We start from the raw sequence: 21,246 nt of genomic DNA, 5'->3' as shown, positions 1-21,246 counted from the left end.
CGAGGCTCGGTTCCCCAGGTCCCACGTTAGCCAGATGCACAAGAGGGTGCACGCGTCTGGAGTTCGTTTGCAGAGGCTGGAAGCCCTGGCGCACCCATTCTTTCTCTCTCCCTCTATCTGTCTTTCTCTCTGTGTCTGTCGCTCTCAAATAAATAAATAAAAAATGACCAAAAAAAAAAAGATAAATAAATAAATAATAGAGATTTTCCTCTGGCCTCCACATGCCAACGCATGTCTGTCCGCACATACAGAAATGCATGTGTGTGCGCGCGTGCACACACTCACACTCTGTTGTTTCAGTTCGAATGCCCAGCATCTCCGTCCTTTAACTGTGTCTGTAGATAGCACTTTCAGAGCTGATGGTCCTGAGATACACAGGATTATAAAGGTTAAAGACGGGATTTCCCAGGAAAATTTTTTTTTGATAAGTATATTACCAATTAAAGCAGTGCAGGTTGCCTCCCACTGAAAACAGCGTTCCGCTCTCATAACACAAACAAAGCCTTCCAGAGAGGAGGTTGAAAACATGTGGCCCGTGTGAGTTTTCATTGTATAAAATCAGGCGTGAGGACGACCGGGCTGCGACATCTGTCACCCCATTGGTCAGCAGGGTTGATTAGGCTGATCTGATGGCTAGGCAGGTGTCCCCTTCCTCCCTCACCGCTCCATGTGTGTCCCTCCCGAAGCTGTGTGCTCAGTCAAAGAGGACGACCTTCCCCGAATGGAGGAGGACTGGTCTTCCGTCAAGGGCATTGGAGTAGTTGTGCTCTCCTGCTAGAACCTCCAAACAAGCTCTCGCTGTGTAAAATCATTCATTAGCACTTTCAAAGCATACCCCCGCGTTTGCTGGTGCAAGACATGAGAAGTCCCAGTGGGGTCACATGACGGCCAGGTTGGGCTTGATGCTGACCACTTCCCTGTCTGGCCCCACTCTAGGTTTTTTTCCTGTTCCTAAAGAGTTAACTGCCTGCCTGCCTCCTCCTCTCCTTTCTTCTTCCCTCCTCCAGCTTCTGTCACTCACCTTAGGCGAAATGCCATCTCTGTCCCTTTGAATTCTGCAGGCTTTTGAGTCATCTCTTTAATCCAGCACATCACAGGCCTTGGTCCTCCTTGGTTCCTGGGATGGAACTCAGCTGAGCAACAGGAGAGGGCCAGGGCCGGCCCTTCCACCAGCGCTGGTTTAATTAAACGGTGACTCCTGCCAGTCTGCGCGTGGTAAAGAGCCTGGCTGCGTCCCTCGGCCCCCTGTTTTTGCCTTTGTGCCTGCCAAGGCCTGGGGACGGTCGGAAATAGAAATGGCCTCCCCGTTGTGTCCTGCTTGCTGGCTCCCCTGAGCCGGGACGCTGAGATGAAAGCCTGGTTGAGGACATACACCTCTGCAAGTGCTTCCTAGGCTGCTGGAGCAACGCAGGAGAACTCCTGACTTGGCGAGGGACGGGGCTCAGTGGGTAAAGCCTGGCATCGTAAACTCAGGTCCCCAGAACCCACAGGACCCCAGCATGTCCAGGGCGAGAGGGGAGGGGAAGATAAGATAGCCTGGCATACAGGGTGGCAAGCAACAAGAGATCCTGCCCCAAGGTGCGAGGTGAATGTGGACACCCAGGGTTGTTCTCTGACCTCTGCACACGTACACACACACACACATACAAACACACACACACACACACGTTTCAAAGAACAACAAAAAATATCCCCATATGTCTAGTCTTCTGTTTTTGTAAACTGCTTGTTAACTGCTCAGAGGAAAGCCTGGGATTTTAGATTCGCCGTGGTCTCCTCGCACCTCCTGCCAGATGTTAGGACTGTGGCGTCAGCTCTTGTCTCCCTTAAAGTTGGAAACAGCCTGGGGCTCCTCTTAGCTTCTGCTGCTGCACACACAGCAGGGTCAGGGTCTTTGGAGGGAAGACCTGACGGGATCAGCCGTCTTGCATCCTCTGGGGGAGGATAAATTGGTGATGAGACTCGTAGCTGGGTTGCGATTACTGTTGAGCAGCGCCATCAGGTTGGGCTCGGGGACAGTCCCTGAATCTCCCCACCCCACTGACACCAGCAAAGCAACCAGTCAGGGAACTCAAAGCAAAACGGTTGAGAGTGGTGGAGGGATAGGAGCCTCGCCAAAGCAGCCTGGAGGTGGGGCGGGCTGGGGTAGAAGCCAGCTGAAGTAGAAGGGTGGCGAACACCCTCCTCGCCTTGCTCGGGCATGGTGTGGTGGACACAGCCCTGGTAAAGACACTGAGGTTCACTGGTTTCTGTCAACATGAGCACTCCATGATGAGACTGCCAGCACCGATGACATCCAGCAACACTGAGCTGTCACCACACTTACATCAGTCATTTCACTTAGATAATGCCAGGTTTTGATTCATTGTCAGCTCATATTTGAAAGTATGTTGTTAAAATAATATTGGGGTATTTCCTCTTTCTTGTATTCTTTTTATCAGAGATGGAGAGAGGGAGAGAATTGGCATGTCAGGGTCTCCAGCTTCTGTAATCAAACCTCAGACATGTGTGCCACCTTACGCACATGTGCGCCTTGTGTGCCTGAGTCGCCTTGTGCATCTGCCTCACATGGGATCTGGAGAGTCCAACAGGGGTCCTTAGGCTTTACAGGCAAGTGCCTTAACCACTAAGCCAGCTCTGCAGCCCAGATTTAGCTTTTCTTCTGTAGGTAAGGGGGAAAAATAATTTTGGTTCAAGTAGCATAGAGTCTCACTCTAACGCACGCTGACCTGGAGTTCACTGTGTAGTCTCAGGTTGGCCTCGAACCCACAGTGATCTTCTTGCCTCGGCCTCCTGAGTGCTTTGATTAAAGGTGAGCGCCACCATGCTGCCCTCTGCATAAAGGTGTGTGAAGCGCACACCACACCTACTACACACTTGCAAGAAGAATAAGGTAGAGGGCTGAAGAGGAATTTTTTTAAAGCAGAGGAAATTCTAGATTTATTGATTTATTTGAGAGAGTGAGAGAGAAAAAGAGGCAGATAGAGAATGGGCATGCCAGGGCCTCCAGCCACTGCAAAGAACTCCAGATGCATGTACTGCCTCCTGCATCTGGCTTGCGTGGGTCCTGGGAAACCAGACCTGGGTCCTTGGGCTTTGCAGGCAAGGGCCTTAACTACTGAGCCATCTCTGCAGCCCTCTCTAATCTTTTTGCCTGTGTGTATAGGCTTGGTGTGCGCTCCGTGTGCATCCATGCAGAGGGCAGTGGTGAACACGAGACGTCCTCTACAGCTCGTCCACGGTGTCTCCTCGAGACAGAGTCCCTCCCTGAACCAGCGGGGCCATTCTCTGTAACGCTACTGCCCAGCAAGAGCCAGCGACTCTCTGGTCTCTACCTCTCATCTCTTTTGACTTCAAGTTTCCTAAATAGCTGTTTTTCTACTGTCGGGGGGGGGGGGGGGGGGGGGGGGGCGGGGCGTGACTCAGCGACTGTCAGTGAGCCCGGCCCTGTGGCATGGCTTCACTGTACTCACAGCTCCGTTACTAGACTCATCACAAATTTACCCTCTCCCAGACATTTCACCCAACATGAAGGAGTCTGTTTGCAGCGGCTGGAGGCCCTGGCACGCCACTTCTCTGTGTTTGTGTCTCTCCTGCCTGCTTGCAAGTGAATACAAGTGTTGAAAAGGCGTGAGTCACGGCAAGGAGGTGACAGGCGAGGACGACCTCTGGGTTCTCTCCCACCTCACCAGAGGCCCTTGGCACAAAGCATGCATGTAACTTCTGTTCATCAGCTCCTTCAAAAAACATGTGTGATTTTTACTGATTTATCTGAGAGAAGGAAAGAGGCAGAGTTAGAGAGAGAGAGAGAATGGGCGCGCCAGGGCTTCCAGCCACTGCAAACGAACTCCAGACGCGTGCGCCCCCTTGTGCATCTGGCTCATATGGGTACTGGGGAAATGAACAGAGGGCTTTTGGCTTGGCAGGCAAGCTTCTTAACCACTAAGCCATGTCTCCAGCCCCTGTTCATCACTCTTGACTTGTCCTCGACCCTTGTACATGTGTGTGTGAATGCAGGCGTACATATGGAGGTTAGGGGACAGCCTGGGGTGTCGGTCCTCAACTTCTTGTGCACATTGTTCGCCAGGCTAGCTGGCCTGCATGAGCTTCTGGGGATTCTCCTGTCTCCCCCTCCCACTTTACCACAGGCCTGCTGGGATTCCAGATGCTAGCACTTTGGTGCCCAGCTTCATGTAGGTTCTCAGGACTCGAACTCAGGATCTGATGCTTGCTTGACAAGCGCTTTATCGACTGAGCCCCTTCCCCAGCCCCTCCATTATATCTTAACACCAGTTAAAGGGCCTGATGGAGACCTGGCCATGAGCTGAATTCAGATCAACTCTAAGTAGCTGTCATTACATGTTCAAACTTTATACATGTTGTTTGAGCTCAGGGATCTCTCTTTGAATAAATGCTTTCTCTAGCTCCTTCCCTTTCCTGTGTGGTCAGGAGTCTGCCATGTCACTGACTAGGGAGAAGAGGCCAGAGTGGCATTCCCCTCCCCAGCATCCCTTAGCTTGAATCGTCCCCATGAATCCACTTGCCCCACGTGCACTCATAACAATATAAAATATAAAATATACCACATAAACTCCAGAGTCAAGTGACTCCCTTCAGGCTCAGGTCTGTGATCACAGCACTCAGAGACACACGTGAGACAGGAAGCTTGTGAGCTCGTGGTCAGCCTGGGCTGTCTCGTGAGACGTGGTGTCAAGTCCCACCTGTAACTACCCCAGAATGAATTTTTCAGCTTACTTACTTTATGAGATTTGCTTTCTGATTTTCAGTAACCTACAAGATTCTCCCAAGTTGTTTTAATTTTATTTTTGAGAGAAAGGGAGAAAGAGGCAGAGAGAGAATGGGCACGCCAGGGCCTTTCAGCCACTGTGAATGAACTCCAGACACAGGCGCCCCCTTGTGCGCGTGTGTGACATCGCATGCTTGTGTGACATTTGCGTCTGGCTATCCACAGGACCTAGAGATTCAAACAAGCATTCTTGGGCTTTGCAGGCAAATGCCTTAACCACTAAGCAACCTCTCCAGCCCCAGAGTAACATTTTCTAAGGATAGCTTACTCCTGTAAATGGAAGGCTCATTTTAATTCACTAAGCCTGTTTCAAACATGCAGATAATTAATCAGAGATGATCCGTCCGAGCTCGTTTTCTTTCTTTTTTTTTTTGTAGTTTTTCGAGATAGGGTCTCACTCTAGCCCTGGAATTCCCTCTGTAGTCTCCAGGTGGCCTTCACTCACGGCGGCTCTCCTACCTCTGCCTCCCAAGTACTGGGATTAAAGGCGTGAGCTACCACACCAGGCTCTGGTCCGAGATTTTTAGTTTTTTAGTTTTGGTTTTTCAAGGTAGGATCTCACTCTAGTCCAGGCTGACCTGGGATTCACTCTGTAGTCTCTGGTTGGCCTCGAACTCATGGCGATCTTCCTACCTCTGCCTCCTGAGTGCTGGGATTAAAGGCGTGTGCCACCGTGCACAGCTGGTCTGAGATTTTTAATTATTACTTTTTGCTTGTGGAGGGGGATAGGGAGCGAGATGTGGCATGCGTAACGTGTGGCATAGGCACACGTTTGTGCCCTTGCGGCACCTCAGCTGCTTGCCTGTGGCCGGGGTCACTGGCCTGCGGGGCCTGAGTGTAGCGTCAGGTGTCTCAGGCTCCGTCGGGCTCCCATCGGCCCTTGCTTTTGAGCTGGGGTCTCCATTTGTGGCTCCAGAGCGGGCAGCACTCCAGAGATGCCAGGATCTCTGCTCCCTGGCAGGACTCAGGTTACGGGCTCATGTGGCCACACCGGCTGTTTTATGTAGGATCTGGTCTTGAACTCGGGCCGTCTTCAGACCCTCTTGTTTATGTGGAAAGAATACTTAACAACTGAGCCATCTCTCCAGCCCACAAATGGTAATTACTTTACATTAATTTTACCTCTTTTATGTGTTACAAATTTTCGTAATTACTAAATACCAACCAAAAGATACAGTGTTTTTTTTTATATGTGAGTTTTTCACTTGATTCTTGTCAATATATTTTTGGAAGTCACTGGGCGGCTCACGGTGTACATTGCTGGTGTTCAGCGTTCGTTCTATTCTATGAATGGCAACTTACAAATTGCTTTTCATAGCAGGGGGGTTGGAGGGGTGAAGAGGTATGGTTGACATTTAGAGAGGGGGCAAGACTTTATGGCACCATTTAAGTGTGAACATGTTTATAAATGGGGGTTTCCATCTCTCCCCCCCCCCGTGTTGAGCCCAGTTCCCAGGATGACTGGGGGCCTCCCTCCCACCCCGAAAAGGCCTGGCCGGTCGGAGGCCTGCAGTCCTGAGCTCAGAGGCCGCCTCTCCGCAGGTGTACCTGGCCGCAGGCACGGTGTACGGCCTGGAGGGACAGCTCCGCGAGCTGGAGGACACGGCCCGGAGCATCCACAGCGGCACGGGGGAGACCGAGCTGGCCGACCTGGAGGACCAGGTAGCTGCGGCCGCAGCGCAAGTACACCACGCCGAGGTCCAGGTGAGAGCCCTCCTCCCTGCTCCCGGAGAGAGGCAGTTCCGTCTTCCTCAGACCCCGTGATGCCGAGTCGTGGAACCTGCCAGCTGCCGTCCTGTCCTGGTGGGCATTTGTGGAAATGACCTTCCATGGTGGGGATTCCATCAAATCTTTCCTAAAGTCCGGCTCTCTTCCCTCCCAAAGTGGAGCTGAGATCGTAGATTGTCTCCCGAGAACATCTTGCACTTGACTCATGCTCTGACTGAGCACCCGGCAAGAAGCAACGCCATGAAGGACAGGGTTGACTTCGGCTGACAGTTCCGGGGCTGCAGGCCATGGTGCTGGGGAAGGCATGGCAGTGGGAGTCGCAGCCCCGCTGGTAACACTGCAGCATGGTCAGGAAGCAGAGGGCAAATAGGAAGTCTGGCTGGATTATAAAACCTCCAGCTCCCCCCCACACACCCCCACAATGACCACTACCTCCAGCAAGGCTCTATCTCCCAAAGGCTCCACAACCTTCCCCAAACAGCACCCCCTGCTGGAAGCCAAGTCTTCAAACACATGAGCCTGCTGGGGGCCACCTTGAATTCAAACCACAGCTTTAGGCCTCCTTGTTACGGGTTCCCATTTCATCCTAAGGCCACCCTTCTCACACTGTTGGTGACTTCTCCGGGTTTCCCCACCATGGGCTAAAAGCTCCTGGAGGATGTGATGCTAGCTGCCTAGCTTACGGGAGTGACTATAGTGTCCAGCACAGGGCACTGGTGAAAAGACACTTGAGGGGAGCACGGACGGGAGGGCATCTCGAGACCGTCATGAGGAGAGGCAGGGCTGAGGTACAGCCTTCTCCACAGACAGGGCTTGTTCCTGTTGCTTGGTGACAATCCTGTTTGTCCCTTTCTTGGGTATTCCCCTGGCCTTCCTTTTCGCTCCAGATCAGAACTGATCATAGATGAGACCACTGACTCTCAGACTGGGCTCTGTGGGCATTCTTTCAAGGACCTGGACCACTTATTTTCTTTGTAAAGGGCCCGTGTGGTCAGGTGTGGTGGTGCTCAGGGAAAATAAAGTAGACAGCAATTCATGAGGACACCCAGTGTTGACCTCTAGACTTCATACACACACCGCACACACACACAAATCGCACACACACATTGCACACACACCGCACACACACACACCTGGGGTCTAATGGCAAGTATTTAGCTCATTAGTGGAAAAGCCCTTGGAAGGGATGAAGGTACTCTCATGGACCCTCGAGTTAATTCTCACAGAGGGTTATTATGAAAAGAGCAAACATGGCCCCTCCAGTTCTCTCTGGCTTCCTGCCTTGGTAGGTGATACGTTCTTCCCATAAACACTCCTTCTGCTGTGACATTTGTCATCCACCATCGTGGGAATGGTCTTGAGTGATGTCACCAGGGTAAGCTGGTACCGGCATCATGCCTTGGAATCTCCAGAACTGGGGCTTAAATAAACCTCGGTTCTTTAGAAATCTAACCCACTGCTAGTGTGTCATTACAGAAATGAAGACAGACTCATACATGTGGCAAGACAGGAAACGGGGGCATTCAGGAGCTAATTTTTATACTAACTCACTGTTGTGCAAGCTCACCAGGATCCTCTGAGAACTGCATTAACCCCTTCCAAGACCAGTACCCCTAACATGTGACCTAATCACCTTCCACTCAGACCCCTCTGGACAGCTCCGTCACCCACACCACTTCCCTGAAGACCAAGCCTCCGGCACCTTCACAGGACATGTGCAGACTGTATTTGAACTAGAGCAGAACGGGTCCCTGGTCACTGCCCTCCACCCCATGCTGTGCCCTTAGATGGCCCTGGACTTCCACTTATCCCAGACACTCTCTGACAGGGCTGCAGCATTACCCAAGTAGACATTTGTACCTGTAAGCTTGTGTTTTAGTGTTTCCCTGTAACACTACACGGAGGGGATGAATGAATGAATGAATGAATGAATGAATGAATGAACAGGCACACATTAAAGCAACTTAGTTCTGCATAAATCCATGATTTTCTTTTTGGAGGCAACCCCAACAGACTGCCCCCTGTTCTATGAAAAGGAGCAAGAGAGAGAGAGAAAGAGAGAGAGTTGGCATGCCAGGGCCTCTGGCTACTGTAATCAAAACTCCAGACGCACGTGCTGCCTTGTGCAATGTGCAACCTTGCACGCTTGCATCACCTTGTGCGTCTGGCTGATGTGGGACTTGGGGAGTTGAACAGGGGTCCTCAGGCTTGGCAAGCAAACACCTTAACTGCTAAGCCATCTCTGCAGCCACATAATATGTTTTTGCATGTGTGTAGTTTTGTAGTGTGATGTGTGTATGGTGTGTGTGTGTGCAGAAACATGCTTGCATGTGAACTCACACGTGAAGGCCAGAGGAGAGCAGCAGGCGTCCTTCTGTGGGGACTCTTCCTCAAGCTCCCTTGAGTAGGAAGAGTCACTCACTGAATCGAGAGCTGCTTACTGGCCAACCAGTGAGCCAATCTTCACTCTTCACCTCCCACAGGACTCGGGGTACAGGCATTTATGGATGCCCTATTGGTTGGGGGGGTGGGCACAGCCTGAAATTATAGAACACTAACTCTTAGAATTTTCCTGCCCAAGAGCGGGCAAACTGCTTCTAGGAGCAGAGCCTGAGAAGTGGGAGAGCTGACTCTTGGGAGATGCAGGAGAGGGCTGGCTGCCTCTAGCAGCAACCTGGGGGAAACAAAAGTTAAGTGTGAGCCTTTAGCAAAGCCTCCGCAGCTGCTGTCGCCACTGCCCCGTGTTACTTTGCTCGTGGCTTCTTCTGCATGCAGGTACTCACTGACATTTTCATTGACCATCCTCAAACCAGTACACGGTGTGAGCAAAAGACAAGACGTGCTCGACCTTGGACGACTCTTAAACATTTGTTAAAGGCAGGGGCTTGGGGGTCTGACCCGCTGGACTCTGCTGACCCTGAGCACACACGCACTCTGATCACACGTAGCAATCACACTAAGCCCATCTGTTGTCCTCAACAGACCTGTGGCCCTTAGTCACTGAGCTCACTGCCTTCAACACTGTGGTCAGCACTTTACACTGTGAGTCCAGGGTCCAACCAGGCCTCCGAGGAGAGCGGTGGAGAGCGTAACTGAGGGTCAGTCAGCTTCTCCAAACACCGCCGGTCAGCATTGGTCGCCTGCGCTGCTCGGGCCAGGGGTACACCGAGGCACAGAGACCTGTCACGCTGCTGTAAGTGGAGGGATTGCACAGTGTAAGACTGACTTTAGACCAAGTTACAAGTAAGGAATTCAGCATCTCACAGCAATACTCTCGGGAAAGGTGTTTGTAAGGTCCACAGGAAATGCCCCACAGTTCTCTACCCTAGTTCATTCTCATATTCATTCTTACGGTTCATCACTACACTTTGTTCTTACAGTTCCTCTCCTCCTATAGTCACACCAGATTTTGTACATGGCTACTGGGGATTGAACTCAGTGCTTCATGTTTGTTCCGTAAGTGCTGCTACCCTCTGACCCATGTCTCCTAGCCCTCATAACACCTTTAATAAAGAGTCTCCCTTTCTGCTCTTTCCCCCTGTGGTCCTGCCTTGCTGGTGCATGAAGATTTCTGATATCGAGAGCCGGATTTCAGCGCTGACTGTCGCGGGCTTAAACATCGCACCGTGTGTGCGCCTCATGAGGAGGAAGCAAGGTCAGACGCAGAGGAGCCAGGTGCGTGTCCGCCTCAGTCCCTCCGTTGCACCATTGCATGACTGACGTGTTCAACATATAAAGTGTCTTTGTCTCCACAGCAGCAAACTGACAGCCGTGTTGTGTTCATAGGTACAAACTATAGACACCTCAAGGCAGCAGAGGAGGAAACTGCCTGCTCCACCCGTGAAAGGTACATTTCAAATGTCTTATTTATTTTTTTGACACACACACACAGGGGTGTGCCAGGGCCTCTAGCCACTGCAAACAAATTAAAGACACATACTCCACCTTGTGCATCTGGCTTTATGTGGGTACTGGGGAATCAAACCTGGGTCCTTTGGCTCTGCCTATAAGCATCTTAAGTGCTAAGCTATATCTCCAGCCTTGAAAGGTACATTTCAATTAAAACCACAAAGCTACCAAAAGAAAAACTGAGCCTGAATCATTTGAGTAAATCAGAGACCTGAGTTTGAGGGCTTGGCCCAGTGCAGAGTTCTCCTTGGGAATTGTTCTTATCTGTCTCAACCTGGGTCCCCCAACAAGCAGACCCTGGGACAAAAATGGGTAAAGTGGGGCTGGAGAGATGGCTTAGCGGTTAAGCGCTTGCCTGTGAAGCCTAAGGACCCCGGTTCGAGGCTCGGTTCCCCAGGTCCCACGTTAGCCAGATGCACAAGGGGGCGCACGCGTCTGGAGTTCGTTTGCAGAGGCTGGAAGCCCTGGCGCGCCCATTCTCTCTCTCTCCCTCTATCTGTCTTTCTCTCTGTGTCTGTTACTCTCAAATAAATAAATTAAAAATTAAATAAAATAAAATAAAAATGGGCAAAGTGACTCCATGAAGCCAGGTGGTGGAGGAGAAATGACTCTGGGAAAAGAGATTATTTAATTTAATGAAGCTAACTTCTCCACCTGGGAGGCAGTATTGACGACATCTCAGTTTCCTGCATGGAAGAAGAGAAGATGGGGTCTCTGATCTCCCGCATCCACCCACCCACCACTGGCTCAGGGTTACTTCCAGTACTTCTCATCCTTGCCCAAGCCTGAGACAAGACAGTGGTGCTGTTGGTAATGGAATGGTGCTAGAAGGTTCTGGGATGGTAACTACTAGAGAGAAATGGGCAAGTACGGTGGTACCTCAGCCCAGGTGCCACAATCCACATTAGTCAGGATTCTCTAGGGGAACAGAACTGATAGAATGAATATACATTATAAAAGGGATTTTATTACATGAGCTTACACAATACAAGCTAGTGGTCCAACAATGGCTGACTGCCAGCTGGAGAGTCACAGAACCCAGGAGCCTCCTAGTCCACCAGGCTGGATGTTTCTGTAGTCCCTATCTGGCAGTGAAGGCCCGGAGGACTGCTGGAGAGCTGCCGGTCTTCAGTCTGCGTGGGAAGGCTCATGAAGCCAGGTTCCAGTGTCCACAGAGGACACCAGCAGCAGGGTAGAGGCGTACACCAGCGCGTAGTACGGGCAGCCAGGCAAGAGACCCTGTGTTCTTCTTTATATACAGTAAGTCCGTCACCAAAGGGGCAGTGCATTCCGGGGAAAAGTGTTCCTACCCCCACCAACCCTTCCTGGAAGGAAGCGCCCTCACTGGCACGACATGCTCAAGAGGCGTGTCTCTGATTCGATTCCTGATCTGATAAGTTGAAAACAGAACTTAATCGCAGTACACCGAGAACATCTGCCCTGATTGTGCCTACCCTGGAAGGCGTTCCAGCCATGCCATTCAGAACACCTCTATCTACTTCTTGGATTTACGAGCTCCCTGTTAATGGCGGCAGACTAGTAATCTAGATTACAAGTCAGAGGGAAAAAAAAGATCACAAGATGTATCTGGGAGCCTCGGTTTCACCATTTGCCGCGCCATCAACTTACTGGATGTTTGCTGTATATTTCCTCAAACCTCATTGATGCAGTTAAAATTGATCAGAGGTCCACAATCTTTTATCTGCAGCCCCTGGGTCCATTCATGTGTGTTCTAGAGTTTCTTGGACACTAGAAAGTAACACGGCAGTGTACTGTGTGTTTTTAAATATATGTAGTGGTTTCATTCAGGTGCCCCCCATAAACTTAGGTATTCTGAATGCTAGTCTCCCCAGCTGATAGCAATTGGAAATTACCGCCTCCTGGAGTCAGTGTATTATTGGGCAGGCTTATGGGTGTTATAGCCAGTTTTCCCATGCCAGTGTTTGGCACACTCTCCTGTTACTGTTGTCTACCTTATATTGGCCAGGGTCTGATGTCCACCCTCTGCTCATGCCATCATTTTCCCTGCCATCATGGAGCTTCCCCTCGAGTCTGTAAGCCAAAATAAATCCTTTTTTTTCCAAAGCCTACTCTTGGTCAGGTGATTTCTGCCAGCAATTAGAACCTGACTGCAACAACATGCCACCCTTCTCCTCTGGCTTCTGGGCAGCCTTTGATAATCCTTATAAACATAGATTCCCTCATAGCCGAGCACGGCACGTCCACACTCCATCAGTTCAGTCAGTTCACATGATCAGATGATCTGGGATCTGTAGTCTTTAGAGCCTTTTATAATTCATGATTGTAAGAATTTGTAGGCTCGGTTTTCTGAAAGCCACCAGTGATATCTTAAGTTGTTTGGTACATCAGAAAAGCCTGTATATAATGGGGACTGTGGAGATAGCCATTCAAGCGTGAGGACCTGAATGGAAGCACCCGTCGCCCGTGTAATGTGCCTGCATGGAGATGCGCCTGTCATCCCAGCACGGGGAGGGGGTCCCTGGGGCTTGCTGGCCAGCCTGTCTGCCAAATGGGTGAGCTCTAAGTCCAGTGAGAGATCCTGCCTCAAAAAGTAAAGTAGTGGGCTGGGGAGACGGTTTAGCAGCAAAAGGTACTTGCTTGCAAAGCCTGCTGGGCCAAGATTGACTCCTAGCACCTATATAAAGCCAGATGTGCAAAGGCAAAAAGTGGCACACGAATATGGTGTCTGTGCTGCATCAGGAGGAGATCCTGTGTGTGCACATGTGCACACACACACACACACACATGTGCAAATAAATAAAATAATTTAAAGGATGAGAGCAACTGGCTAAGACATTGACCCCCCCCCCGGCCTCAACACATATACCCCACTTGTGCACATCGCACACGCGTACACACGCCCAAGCGAAAAGCAGAAAATAGAAAGAGCCTGCAGTCAGACTCACGTCCAGGAGTGAGTGCCAAGTCTAGAACAGACGCTACCTGGCCGGCCCGTTTCTGGGTAATACTTGTTCTTATTTGTTTCTTCTTTCTAGCTGAAAAGCCTGAGGCATCTCCAGCAACCCCCACGAAGGTGTTTAACCGCAACTTCCTTCTCCCGGGCTCCTCCGCGCACAGGCCTGCTGACACCAAGGGCAGCGGGAAGGCTGCGACGGTAATCCCGCCTCCACTTTAGCGTGCTTTCTTTTTCTTTAAGTGAGAGCGTGCGTGCAGAGGTGCATGTTTTTGGGGTGGAAATGTGTGTTGGTGCATGTACACACGCGTGCAGAGGCCGGAGTGTCAATCCCTAGCTCTGCATAAAGAATAAGTCACCTTAAAGTAACATGGAGAGGTTGAAAATGAAAGCAGGTGCTGAATGCACCAAATGAAACAGAAGGTGGAAGAAATGCTACTTTCAAATGAAGTGCCAGAGGGGAAGCACTCCCAGAGAACGGGAGGGAGGACATCTTAATAACAGATGGAGTCGGCCGGGCCCGAGCTTGTCTTGAGCTGGGACTCGAGAGAAGCGATTCACGGTGCGCTGGCTGGTGACTTCAGAACTCCCTCGCCGGCCCTTAGCAGCCCGAGCAGCCCAAAAGGAAGTTCCAACTAGAGCTGGGTGGTGTGGTGATGAAGCTCTGATAAGTTGTTTGTCTAACTTAATGGCAGTCTGCTTTCCTTCTAAGAATCAGCAGACTGTTTATAAAAACGGACTTTATAACAGCCTGCAAAGATGGCCTCAATAGGGCTCAATAGCGGTTAAGGCATTTGTTTACAAAGCCCAAGGACCCCGGTTTGATTCCCCAGGACCCATGTAAGCCAGATGCACAAGATGGCTCATGCATCTAGAGTTTGTTTGCAGTGGCTGGAGGCTCTGACACACCCATTCTCTCTCTCTCTCTCTCTCTCTCTCTCACTCACTCTTTACCTCTTTCTGTCATTCTCATAAATAAATAATTTTAAAAAGATGGCCTCAATACATTCCAAATAGAATGTCTAAAATAGTCAATCCCTAGTGACCATGTGGCTACACGTAGTCCATTTGCCAAGCAGTTGACGACAGTGTCTTACGTCAGGAGCCCTCTCTAGAGTCAAAGGCTGTGTCCCATGTCTTACCTCAGGAACCCACTCTAGAGTCAGTAGCTAATGACTGTGCCCCGTGTCTTACCTCAGGAGCCCACTCTGGAGTCAGCTGTGATGTACTAACACCATGGAACTCCACTGCCAGTGACCCACTGCCTCCGGCCGTACACGACAGTGCCTTGACCCAACAGCCATCCAGTCCCGTAGGCTTTCCACCCGAGGAGAGGGCCTGGGGAGGCCACCATGCACCGCTGCACGGGGCTGCCCAGATACCTCACCCGGAAAGCAATCTCAGACTCCAGCGTCGAGGGCTCGCCCACTCTCTGCCTTAGGCTCCCAGGGGAACCCAAGACCCAACCCCGGGACGCTGGCTTCCAGCAGCAGAGCCCCACCCTCGAGAGATGCATCTTCTCCCTGTCTGACTTGCTACTACTGTGTGTCGCCTTCCCCATCTCTGTTTTCTGTCCCGTTGATTCAACTACAACCCCATGTCAGATAGGGAAGCTGTGGGAGGGGGTCTGAAGGGAAGGAAGGTGGGATGACCACCTGGCTCATTGTCATGCTTACCCATGTCTCACACATGCTAGAGGGAAAGTCCTCCTTTAGTGAGCTCTGGGGACATCATATTGGGGGGGGTCGCTCAGCCCCACTGAATACGAGTCTCCCTTGGCCACTGCCTGCCTGCTGAGCTTGCAGCAGGCCACACCACCAGTCCCCTGACCCTGGGAAAGCCGTGACACACACGTCATGCCCAGGTCTATCTGGAGTCTGAATTTGGGGTTCTTGCATGGATGTAGTTAGAGTCTCTCGCCCTGTCGTGGGTAGAGGGACCCAAGGAAGGCTACCATTCATTCAGCTTTAACACACTGTCAGCATCCACGTGTGGTTGAATGGTGACCACATGTAAATGAGGTTTGGGCAGCAAACTATTGTGAAATATAACCACATGAGAACAGTGGTCATCCTCCCAAATGTGCCCCTCAGCGATTCAGAAAATAACAAGAACAACAATAATAGTAAGGGCCTGGCCTCCGCGAATGTGCGTGTCTGAGGGTAGCAGGACAAACCGTTTACGGGCACGTGAGGGGCCCGCCCTCCACGTCCCTGATCTGTTGAACCCACCCCAAACGCATGAGTGTTCCAAGTGTGTCTATGCAAGCAAGCAAGCTGGAGCTCTGCCTGATTCACTGGGCGCTCGCCGCGAGCTCACGGTCGGTCCGTTCTGAATCAGAGAAGGAAGCAAGGGAGGGCGGGAGGGCAGGGAGCAGAGCGGACAGCGGTCACGGGGCGCCGGCTCTGCAAGAGACAACGTGCTCACCTCGCTCCCTAGCCACGGCGGCCCTCTTCAGCGGGCACCCTCGTTCTACCTGCGGTCAGGGAGCCACACCCGTAAGCCAGTGGCAGGCGGGGTGCCTGACAGAAGCCTAACTGTTGTTTCCATCTCTGCCATGTGTGTCTCCAGCCCTGGCTTACTGCCAGCCCTGTGCCATGTCCGCTCGCTCCGGGGGGAGGGGGGTCACGTATCTCCCAGTTACGCTCCTTGCTCACTCGTGCGCGTGCGTGTGTGCGTGCACGTGTGGTACAGCAGAAATGGGTCCCTTGAAATAAGCAAACCTTTGGCATTTTGTTATGTTTGTGTAACTCAAAGCAAACAACAACAACAAAAACAAATTAAAAAAAAAAAACCAACAGCAAAAAGTTCTGACTTCCAAACAAATAGAACGTTTTCTTTAAGAGGCATGAAAAGCTACTACTGTGTAACAGTGTTAAAACACTCGGTTTTCTTTTGACAAAACGTGTACTGTGTAAGCCTTGCAAAAAACAAAAACAAAAAGAGGAAGAAGCCTGCTCTATAGCATTTGAACTTTTCTAAAGGTTTCCTTGTGCCAAATAAGTGCAAATATTTAATTTACTATCAAAACCGTAAGCATATGTCATAGCTCCTGAAGAATTATTTTGTCATCAAGTGATTTTGATCTTTAGTGTCAATATTTATATTTAGATTAATTTTTATAAATGAAAATATTTTGATGGTTTAAGAGATCGAGGACAAAAGGACATTCTTGCTATCAACTTCTGAAAGTTCTGCTTGCCTGCATGTTATATGCACATTGCCAAGAATTACTGTCGAGAAAGGACACAGAAGTAAAAGTCATTCATGAGCATCATTGGCTTGGGTGTGCTCTTTCTTCCATGGTTGGACAAGATTAGGAGTAAGAAGGAGATAAAGAAGCCATTGGCAGGGGTGGGAAGATGGCTCAGAAATTAAGGTGCTGGCTTGCAAAGCCTGTCGGTCCAGGTTTGAGTCCCCAAACCCCACATAAAGCCAGATGGACAAAGTGGCGCATGAATCTGGAGTTTGTTTGCAGTGGCCCTGGGGTGCCCATGTTCACTCGCTTTCTTTCTCTTTCCTTGCAAATAAATAATTATAATTTCTTATAAAGAAGTCATTGCCTACTGGTGCCAAGCCTCCAAGCCCTTTATTCCTTGTGGCTACAATGCAGCATCTCTCAGATGCAAGTTCTTTCTGTCTCCATAGCTGAAATGAGACAGTCTCGCTGAGGTCACTGCCTCTGAAGTTAAAACCAGAAGATCTCGGGTAAGAGGGTATGTTCTGATTTTGTCATTGTAACATCTGGAGATCATTTTCATTAATTAATTAATTTATTTATTTATTTTGGGGGACAGAGAAAATGGGCACACCAGGGCCAATAGCCACTGCAAATAAATTCCAGGCATGTGTGCCACCATGGGCATCTGGCTTACCTGGGTACTGGGGAATCAAACCTGGGTCCTTAGGTTTCACAGGCAAGCACCTTAACTGCTAAGCCATCTCTCCAGCACCGGATATTATTTTTATTTATTTATTTATTTATTTTGGTTTTGCAAGGTGGGGTCTCACTCTAACCTAGGCTGACCTGGAATTCACTCTGTAGTCTCAGGGTGGCCTCAAACTCACAGCAATCCCTCCTACTTCTGCCTCCTGAGTACTGGGAATAAGGGCATATGCCACCACCATGCCTGGCTCCTGGAGTTACTTTTTATTTTAATTTGGGAGAGAGAGAGAGAGAAAGAGACATGGAAAGAGAGTGAGGTAGAGAGAGAGAGAGAACTGGCACACCAGGGCCTCAGCCATTGCAGGTCATACTCCAGATGTTTGCGCCACCTACTGGGCATGTGTGACCTTGTACTTGCCTCACCTTTTGTGCATCTGGCTAACATGGGATCTGGAGAGTTGAACATGGGTCCTTAGGTTTCACAGGCAGGCGCCTTAACCACTTAAGCCATCTCTCTAGCCCTAGTTGTTTTTGAGAAAAGCACCCAGGAGGGTGCTTTTGCTGGCAGCTACAGGGCAAAGGCTAGAGACACTGTACACATCATGCAGACTCGGGACCCACCACAGAGATCGTCCAGCCCAGAGAGACTGAGAAGCCTGAGTTAGACTCTGGAGGTGAACCTGGATATCATGGGGAGGCCCCTGCCAGTCTCCACGGGCACTGTAGATGACTGGGGGACTGTAGCTCTCCCGTCCTTTTGCAGACTTGGGGAGATTATCACACGTCTGGGGCCCACATGCCCAGAACACTCAAGCCAGACATTGACCCCTGCCATCCACAGATAGGAATAAGAACCCTCCACTAACCTACAGTGAACAAGTGTTTAAGAGAAATTGAGCTGGAAAGATGGACCAGTGATTAAAGGTTGTTGGATGCAAAAGCCTGACGGGTTTCATTCCCCAGCACCCAGGTGAAGCCAGATACACAAAGCCATCATGTGTCTGGAGCTCATCTGCAGAGGCAGTAGGCCCTTGTGTGCCATTCTCTCTCTCTCTCCCTCCCCGTCTTTCTCCCTCTCTCTTTGCAAAGAAATAAACCTTGTGCTCATTCTCTCTCCCCTCTCCTCCAACTCATGCTTGCAAATAATTTTTTAATTAATATTAAAAAAATAAAAATACAGAAGTCTTGTCTGCCTGAGACCCATGCTGTGGTTCTGTTACATAACTGTTTCTTGTTCCCTCAGGACTGAAGCCTTCAGAGGAAGCAGGATGCTGACAAGGCTCATGAAACTCACAAGACACTCACTCACAAGACAGGCTCAGGAGGACCCTCAGGAGGTCCTTCTCTGTGGTTATACAAACAGACGGCAGTGTAGGAGAACAGACTCTTCGGTGGAGTTGCCTGCAAGTTGTGAAGCAAGCTCCAGGGATACAGCTTTCCCATGTCCTCACCCATGCTGGGGTGTGGCGTTTGGGTTATGTAATTGCTTCTGGACACTCAGGGTTCTATAATCAGCCCCACTCAACTCATTGATGAACCCAGCTGGACTGAGGTGGAATCATTGCTTTGCTGTGTCATTGTCCCCTCTGAAGAGAATGGACTTCTCAGAACAAATCACACAGCAGGTACACTCAGGCTGCATTGGCACCATTTAGGGACTTACTCGAGCTACAGGATGGTGACTTCCCTGGCACAAGGAGCACCCTTTGAGAGCCTCTGACGGTGTAACAAGTTAGACACATCTTACTTTAAAGGCCTGGCATGCACCTGCCACACTCCAGCTATAATGAGAAGAGTGAGTTCCTTCTCCTGTGGGTGACATACGCTCACCCTGTTCTTTCTTCTACACAGGGAGACTGATGCCTGGGGACATTAGGGAACTGGGGAGCTGGGGTCTCAACGGTGCACTCACACACTCTAAATCCCAGCCCTTTCCCTCACACACTTAACTGTGCTGCTAGGCAAAGAGGACTTGGAGAACGAGAATGATGTGTCCTTCATGGAACACCAACCCAGACAAACACTGGCTGCCTCCTGTGCCCTCCCGTAATGCGGGCAATATTTCATCCAGACAACATCAAGAACAACCGGAGGATCTGGGCACATCGTGAACCACCAGTGGCAATGTCATCGAGCACAAGGTCAATAATTTTCCTAAGTGCTGGGGGTGGAAACACTGATGGGCCGGGGCTCAGGCCATCCGCGCATGCTGCTGGGAGCCCGTGAGCGCTAACAAATCACGTGCAGCTTGTCAGTGGAAAACCACACGTGGGGAGATGCAGGCGTCTATCCAGCACACGCCCAGGGGGCTGCTGGGGCCCCTGATTTGTGGTTCAGATACAGGCTCGGGAAAATACTGTGGGGGGAGAGCACCTGCTAAGAAGGTGGCCAGGCAAGGAACAAATGCTATCACTGAATCTCTGCCATGCGCCCGGCACAGGGGCCCGTGCCGAGTAACCCGTTTCATACAAGGAAGGATGAGACCTCAAGAGAAGCTGGGGATCAGCACAGAGCTTTCCAGAATCACTCACAAAGACTGCCTCGTATCTCAATCAAATGGGAATGTTCTTAGTGTGGGTTTAAAAAAAAAAAGAGCCAAAGACGACACAAACACAGAATTAGTGCTGTGGGTTTTAAGAACAGCCAGTGGCGCCTTTCTCGGTTCTTGGTGAGCGTAGCTTGGGAGTTAGAGCGGAGGACACCCTGCGGTCTCTGAAGCTCCAAACCAGAGGCTCTTGGGCTCAGTGTCTCCGGTCACTTGGACCAGCACCCAGAGCAGAAGGGGGCCGTTCACAGAAGGCTGTGGGGCAAGTCGTAGTAGAGGGAGATGCAGCAAAGCTCCCTGGAGAGGGAGAAGGGCGCTCACAGAGAGTCTCTGGCTGGAGCTGGAGCTGGAGACTGCAACACTATTTAGTTACTTTTTTTTTTTAAATTTATTTAAAAGCAGAAAGAGAGCCAGGCATGGTGGCACACGCCTTTAATCCCAGCACTCAGGAGGCAGAGGTAGGAGGCTTGCTATGAGCTCAAGGCCAGCCTGGGACTACATACTGAGTTCCAACTCAGCCTGGGCTACAATGAGACCCTACCTCAAAAATAAAAAGAGAGAGGCAGAAACAGAAAGGTCTCACCAGGGCCTATGGCTGCTCCAGACAAACTCCTCATGCATATGTCACTTTGTGCACTAGGCTTTATGAGGGGACTAGAGAGCTCAAACCCAGGCTGTTAGGCTTTGCAAGCAAGCACCGTAACTGCTGAGCCATTTTCCCAGCCCTGCGGCAACGTTTATAGGCTTGGAAGGAGTCCAAGTGAGGGCTCACGTGCAAATCGGGCACCGAACAGGCACAGGTGCACCTGGTCTACATTGGCACATCTGGGGGTCTCTGGATGGTAAAGCAGTAAGGTGGGAATGCACAGATCTCAAGGGGAGCATACCAAAATTCCAGGGAGATAGGGCGATCAGGAAGTGCTGAGAACTACAGGCAAAGGTAGATGGCCAGCGGTGTCCTGATGAGTCAGTAGCCACTATTCTTTTGGTAAAAAGATATTTTCATTTATTTATTTGAAAGAAAGACACAGATGCCATGGACTCCTGCCAACTGCGAATGAGTTCCAGACACGTGTGCCACGTTTTTACGTGGGGACGGGGGAATTGAACCTGGGCTATGGGGCTTTGTAAGTAAGTGCCTTTAACCACTAAGCCGGCTCACTAGCCCTCCCTTCAGTCACTATCTTGATGGGTAGGAGTTATCTTAGAATTTCAGCCCCTACACTGAAATTGCCTTGTTGTTGCACTGATTAGGGTGTGAGGGCAGACGGAGGTTTGCCTCTTGGTGAAGGCCTGACCCTGACTAGACTGCCTACCATATAAACTACCTGGCTCCCATTCCCTCTCAATCGTGCACTCTCAGAATGGGCACAAGGACGCCATCCCTGTCCAGGCTAATGTCTATCAATAGTGCACTGTCTGAATAAGAACAAGAA

At 50.5% G+C, this 21,246-nt stretch overlaps 1 protein-coding gene across 5 annotated transcripts in view; it reads left to right on the top strand.

The window, feature by feature from the left end:
• LOC101608607 (myosin VIIA and Rab interacting protein) overlaps positions 1 to 15,724 on the top strand; it is a 261,259-nt gene extending 245,535 nt beyond the window's left edge. For all 5 annotated transcript variants that reach the window (XM_045136695.1, XM_045136698.1, XM_045136694.1 and 2 more), the window contains 5 exons: positions 6,350 to 6,511; positions 10,103 to 10,210; positions 10,322 to 10,382; positions 13,462 to 13,580; positions 14,579 to 15,724. In XM_045136695.1, coding sequence (XP_044992630.1) covers positions 6,350 to 6,511; positions 10,103 to 10,210; positions 10,322 to 10,382; positions 13,462 to 13,580; positions 14,579 to 14,611 — 483 coding nt within the window. In that variant the 3' untranslated portion in view covers positions 14,612 to 15,724. The remainder of the gene's footprint in view (positions 1 to 6,349; positions 6,512 to 10,102; positions 10,211 to 10,321; positions 10,383 to 13,461; positions 13,581 to 14,578) is intronic.
• The last annotated feature ends 5,522 nt before the right edge of the window (positions 15,725 to 21,246 follow it).

Source organism: Jaculus jaculus, chromosome 17 (genome assembly GCF_020740685.1).
Source record: "Jaculus jaculus isolate mJacJac1 chromosome 17, mJacJac1.mat.Y.cur, whole genome shotgun sequence".
Taxonomy (NCBI): Eukaryota; Metazoa; Chordata; class Mammalia; order Rodentia; family Dipodidae; genus Jaculus; species Jaculus jaculus.
The sequence above is the reverse complement of the archived record's forward strand: the minus strand, read 5'-3'. Positions and strand labels throughout refer to the sequence as shown.